We start from the raw sequence: 6,964 nt of genomic DNA on the forward strand, positions 1-6,964 counted from the left end.
TATTGTATTTATCCACCAGCTTACGATACCTGCCAAAAAAGCGTTTGAATGTAGAGTTTGGTGTAAACGTATTGACTAGACTAAAAAGAATGGGTCAGTGAACAAATGTGATATTGCAGTGTTCTCACGACTTCTGTACATAGTTAGGATAACACACACATATGCTTGCATACAGAGCTCGATCATATAAAAATTCAGAAGTTTTTAATTTGTAATGTATAACTATTTATCATGTCAGACCAGCTGGAATCTTTATGCTTGATTCATCCTTAACAAACTAACTCTTACACGCCAAATTTCCTTCTCTTGCTAATTTCTCAGACATAAAAACGTAATTTGAATGTAGGCTAAAGTTGTTTTTGTGAAGAAAAATGGAGAATTCTCTGCAAGTTTAGATTGAATGTGCTTCTAAAGTACGACACTTAGAATATTTTCGGCACTTTATCAAATAAAATGTTTCGCTTATAACAGCAATAGTGTTTCATTATGTTTTGTTTGAGAATCCTCTGTTCGTAATCACATGGCTTTATTATGTAAGTTTTGTGAGGACAAAAGACCACTCGCAGTCGCTCATAAAAATTGTGATTAATGAATAAGATAATTTCTTTAAAATAGTATTATATTCAATTTTTTTAATGAGATAACTGAAGCTTTGTGAGGGCTTCGAAAGAAAATATAATCCAAAGATTATTAATTTGGGTTGAGTGACACTTCATCACCGACGCTGAGTGAGCCTAAAGCTGCCGTGAATTTTATTCCATATAGGAATTCTCGTAATGTATTATAGGGACATTTACAGTTTAAAACAGAAGGACAATAAACAATAACGTGTACGTGTGAAATGGTTCTCAATACGTCCTTATTTTTGGAGTGGTGTTACTTCTAGGCACTTTTAAACTTCAAGTTCCGTCTTGTTACAAAGAACAATGGAAATATTAATGATCTGTATCGATTATCTATGCAGAAGCACAGAATCCTTTCTAACATTTAATATTTGAATGGTTCTATTGTTTTTTACAAACTTTTTACAATGTTTATCGCCACAACTGTCATGGCAACCTTATCTACAAACATAAACAGAACCCAAATGACGATTGAAAAAGGACAAACACTAACACCTAAGTTCAGTTGGACGTCGGGGCCTGACACTGTTCAATCTAGCGTCTGTCACATCAGTTGACGTCGGGGCCTGACACTGTTCAATCTAGCGTCTGTCACATAAGTTTTCTCTCTCTGTAAGTGAAGACTTAATAGGTAAGCAAGAATACTCAATACATGTATTGCATTCAAATATTTCCGTTCAAGTATACGCTTTTGCTTCAAAAAGCTGCGTAACCCGAAAAGTATAATTTCCAGTGCTGTTTATGATTTGATGTCAAAACTAACGCCAAAAGAGGGAAGCACAGCAATTACTCTATAGAAAGGCAGACGGTAACTTTCATACGGGTTTTAAAACTCTGTTGCTCATTTTTAGGCTCAAATAGTAAAAAGATATTTACTACGTCTATACAATTGAGATAACTGATTATATAGCTGATTTATCTCTTTTGAAACATGACATTTCTGTCGAATATGCCTTCAACGAGCGATGATGACGACTTCACGGAGGGTCTACTTCAAAGGAATTTTATGCTCCCGTAATGTTATTCACAACAGTCAACATATTTCATATATTCAAAGTAGTACAGGTTTAGTTGGTACCGATCACAATAAAACTCGCTAAGCCATGCATGATGCTCTGGAAGATCTGAATTAATTAAAGTAGGATACGCTTGTATATATACGCTTGTGGGTTTCAAGATCACTTGGAGTAGAGTGCTCGATACCGAAGTAGGGCTAGATAAATAACTATTTTTAACAGCATTCCAACTAAAATAGTTTACTAACACCTCGACTGAAACATTTCCTACTTCAGTATAGCGAAGGTTCCAATGGCTGCACCAGCGCCAACCACGGGTCCCCAGGGTCCACCAACTGCTATTCCACAGCAACCTCAGATTGTACAAGTACAACCTTATCCAGAACAGTCTGTGCCAGGTCAAGTGCCATCCGCAAACCAACCTGCCCAATCCTACGACCAACCTGCACAACAAACCGTGCATAGCCAACCTCCACAGTCCTACGGCCAACCTGCACCACAACCAGTGTACAACCAACCTCCGCAGGCCTATGACCAACCTGCACAACAACCCGTGTATAACCAACCTACGCAGTCCTATGGCCAACCTGCACAACAACCCGTGTATAACCAACCGTCGCAACAAGGTTATGGTCAGCAGCCAATCGTGCCACAACAGCCACCACCGCCTTCCCAAAAACCTGCAACTATGGGTCAGCATCCACCAACCGAGTAAGTTCCGAATAAATCTTAGTATTATTTCTCACTTTCCCGAACTGAGCTCGCTCCTGTACCCCCTTTTGCAAAGGAAAGTTTCCTCCATATTAATTACGAGACTTTTCTAAGACACCATGTTTTCATGTTGAGAAACTTATTTGGTGTCGCGTGGATTCTATTAAGTACCAATGTGTAGAATACGATGAAGGCAAAGACTACTATAAGGGATAAATAATATAAGGGTACTTACAAGATATCGAGATGTACACTATAATTTATATATATATATATATATATATATATATATATATATATATATATATATATATATATAATACAAATTACTTCAAGTGTACACTATATATTATCTGCTACTTAAGTTTTATGCATCCTGCAATCTTCAGACAGAAGTGAAGGGATTATTTAGCGCTACACTCTCATTTATGTTGTGGTTGGGACGTACCATTCTACTTCTAGGTGGTTTTAAATTTGATCAAACTTTAACACCGCTAAGTACGATTTTACCGAAATAGTCGTAAGTATAGCGGGTTTTTTTTAGAATTCTCTATCGTACACTTTTTCGCGCGATTACAAGCAGACTGGGAACGCATTTAACGCGTCCGATAAGCCTGCAGAACGAAAATGCAACTCGCGCAGTGTAGTGCACGGGCTAGACACAGTAGTTCACCAGAATTATTTCATATTAATTCATTCGTTTTCGAAAGGCCTGTGTACGACTTAATGATAGTCAGATATATATGTTTAAAAACAATAGCGGAATCTTGTCTTGTTTTGCCAGTGTTTACAGACTGTTGTAAGGCAAAAGGTCAAATAACGTCCAATAACACAAAAGATGACTGTACTCTGCGTCAGTGTTATTGGACATCATGAACACTGATCCTACAGGAATTTACTGTACAGTGAAACTCTGATATCTTACCGACGTAGGTGTATAATATCGTTACAGTACCAGTGTTTGAACTGACTCGTCTATGACTAATATCGCATTATGTATGAAATAACATTTACAGGCCAGCCAAAAATAACTTTGTTATTGTGGAAGACGAATATGTCAACCCATGTGAAATGGACTGTTCAAAAGGTTGCCCTAACATGAACAACGAATGCTGCAATTGCTGTTCCTCCACTTGGTGGTGTGATAGAGAGCACAGATGGTAAAGTATTTTCCATTTTGTACAATAGCAGGCTTAATGTATGTATGTATGTATGTATGTATGTATGTATGTATTTCTGTATTTCTGTATGTATTTCTGTATTTCTGTATTTCTGTATTTCTGTATTTCTGTATTTCTGTATTTATGTATGTATGTATGTATGTATGTATGTATGTATGTATGTATGTATGTATGTATGTATGTATGTATGTATGTATGTATGTATGTATGTATGTATGTATGTATGTATGTATGTATGTATGTATGTATGTATGTATGTATGTATGTATGTATGTATGTATGTATGTATGTATGTATGTATGTGTGTGTGTGTGTGTGTGTGTATGCATGCATGTATAGGTATGTGTTTAGCGTTGGTTGGTAGGTTGGTTTGCATAGTCATTGCGTACACTTATGTGATTTTTATGATCATAAATCGTATCAATCGTGCGCGCTGAAACAGTTTTTACATACAATTGTTTATTTGCATGTAGACAATGACGTAATAATGACATATTAGCTCTTAACTTTTTTCAACAGGTATTCTATAAATGGTAAGGGAGTTTGCTGGATTCTGCTTCTGATGCTGGGATACCTTGTGGCGCTGGTTTTCTTCCCCATCACCATCTGTGTTTGGCTTTGCTCTGACACTTCGAAAAAGAAGTAAACTTACTTTTGATTTCTAGAAAAGACAAAGCTTAATGTAAAGTTTTAACTCTGTTAATTGCAAAGTAATTACCTTTTGGCTCATTTTAAGTTGAAGTATTGTTACACTGTGACTGAATAATTAATCGGAAATTTTGTGCTTTGTGTTCGTACCTTTTCGCAATGCTATTTGCAATTTCATGTACTCATTTACTGCATCAAATAAGGTATCTAGGATTTAATTAAAACTTGTGTATATCAAAGGAAACTATTTGAGTTTAAACTCAAACCCTATCATCTAAACAAAATTTTGAAAAAGTGAAGACCACAAAATTATAACCCCTACCCCTACAAAATTAGTCGGGACACGGTGGTTGGAATTTTTCAGGCTTGTGAAATTTGAATGTTCATTTCCCTCCTATAAAAAGCGTTTGAAAGAGCGAAAGTCAAATTAAGAAATTATGACTGGCCCCCTCCCCCATCACAATGAATTGCGGGTACACTTTGTCTGAATCATACGAGCCTGATGTAAAATTTAATTTTCATGGCTCGATAATACACGTTTTGATGACACTGCGTTGTCAACATTTTGTAGAACAATGTGAATGTTTACGTCCCATGATTGCCGAGGTTAAAGCCAGTTCAGACAATATCTATGCTATTTTCTCCCTTTCTTCGACCCATGAACTCCTGCACAAGAACAATAAGACGACGAAGTAAAATAAATCATAGACGATAGAAGGGGGAAAAGTGAAATAAATAAGAAATGTAAACATTATTTCCCCATGGTGAAAAACTATCAATGTTGCTTTCAATTGATTGTAATCTGTACCTCATTCGATACTCTGCAATCGTTTTTTAAGGTGTAAAAATTACAGATCAAATTTCAGTACGAAAGGGCGAACGTTGATTGAAAAAGAGATTAACTCCAGTAACGCAATAACTTTCGTTTGCCTTGTTTGTGTTGTAATTATCGACGGATCCTAAGGTAACCTTTAAGCAATTTGTAATGCAACGTGGAACATGGGATACTTCATCTTCCCTCAGCAAGATATTGTACAGCAGATAATGGCAGTTCAATGGCAATACATCTCCGAGTGAAGACCAGGGAGGATCGTTCATGACGATGTTTTAGAAAACATCTGTATGTATCAGAGTTTCCGTTAGGATTTTCAAACCTGCGTAAGGCTACGTAAAAAGAGTTTTCGTTTGCGTAAAATGTATCAAAATATGCGTAGGCCTACAACTATATGTAAGTACATATAGAATAGCTGTAAGTCTTATATACGACATAGTTGAAACGTCAATGAATAAAGGATTCATTCAACATCAGCAGTAATTTTTTTTCTCTGGTGAGTTTTACAATGTTTAATATGCGTGAAATAGTCAGAATTTTGCGTTAATGGAGGTTCAAAGGTGAAACTGTGTGATGTAAGCAATTGCTTGCATACTCTGACAAAATTTATTCTGCATTTACAGATAATCCGTCCATACTATTATTTCCGTCGTCAGTTTTGTCTAATATTCATAAAGTGCCATTTACAGTACTGTCTAGCAGTTTTCCACCGAAATGTACAGAAAATTCATAAATATACGGATTCTTTAACTGATGGTGTACTTTCAGTCATCTCTTAAAAACTGTGATTCTATTGTTCAAGATAATTGTAAACTTTGAAGTTTGAATTTGTTCTACTATCACTTTCTTGCTCTGCATCTTTCAATAAAAACGCGAGCGTGAATAATGTACACTGACGTTGACAGCGTGTTGTCTGTTTGGTGTGTTTGAAAACTACTTACGCGTGTTGTCAAATTTGAAAAAAGTCACGTTCGTTAATGTGTGAAAAACGTAGGTATTGAAACCTCAGAGTATAGCATTATTGAGTTTTACAATACTTAGTAATCGGCAAACACCAAATAGCATTAACTTTCTCAGTAAAATATTTTATATAAAATACACAACAATCGCAAACAATGTATGGTATATGTGCTTCTTATTTATTTATTTATTTATTATTTATTTATTTATTTATTTATTATTTATTTATTTATTTATTTATTTCACATTAAAGGATTTCACACTTACCGACTCAAATTGGGGTAAAAACTCCTATAAGGTTGATATCTACCACGGGTTCCTACATAAAGTAAAAATATTAAAGTTTTTAAAGATGAAAATTAGTAAAAAAAGTAAAATCAGTACATGTAAACTCTTAAAACGGTGACTACACACGGCTCGAAATTAGCGGTAGTCCCGCGTCTGCAGACTACCGACTTTTCCCTGGGGCTACCAAAACGAATGAAATTAAGCCCACACGGACTACCAAAGCCTGGGACATGAAATTACTTAGTGGGCGACATGATGTTGATCGCTGTGAGATGACCGACGCTCATACAGTCAACCCAGCTGGGCACAAAAAGGACATGTCGACTTTGTTGCGACAAACTTTCAATAAAATATCATTATCTGAACTGATGTACTTGGATAACAGGCTCGGGAAATGATGGCCAATGAAAATTCATTTTCATAGTTATTTAATCACAATTTATCAATCACAATTAAACACAAAATCATTCAAACTGCAAAGAAAAAGCTGTCGGGCCATCCACAAATTTCGCTTTCCGAAGTGTACGAGATCATCCCATGATATGGTGGGGAAATATAGTCAAAATTGCCACGAAAGTATTAGGAACATGACTGTATCAAGTTGTCATCCTGAAATCCATAGCTAATCTATTTTAAGCCATGTTATGTTTACACATGCTGAGTAAAAGTCGTTGTCACTGCGAACATCAAAATTTATATATAAGC

The 6,964-nt window shown here is 35.8% G+C and overlaps 1 protein-coding gene across 1 annotated transcript; it reads left to right on the forward strand.

Annotated features, from left to right (window-relative positions):
* Positions 1-1,931: 1,931 nt before the first annotated feature.
* Positions 1,932-2,354, forward strand: LOC139118782 (uncharacterized). Its single transcript, XM_070682237.1, has one exon. It carries the CDS (start codon positions 1,932-1,934, stop codon positions 2,352-2,354), a length of 423 nt encoding a protein of 140 aa, XP_070538338.1.
* Positions 2,355-6,964: the final 4,610 nt, after the last annotated feature.

The sequence above is a fragment of the Ptychodera flava genome, chromosome 19 (genome assembly GCF_041260155.1).
Source record: "Ptychodera flava strain L36383 chromosome 19, AS_Pfla_20210202, whole genome shotgun sequence".
Classification (NCBI taxonomy): Eukaryota; Metazoa; Hemichordata; class Enteropneusta; family Ptychoderidae; genus Ptychodera; species Ptychodera flava.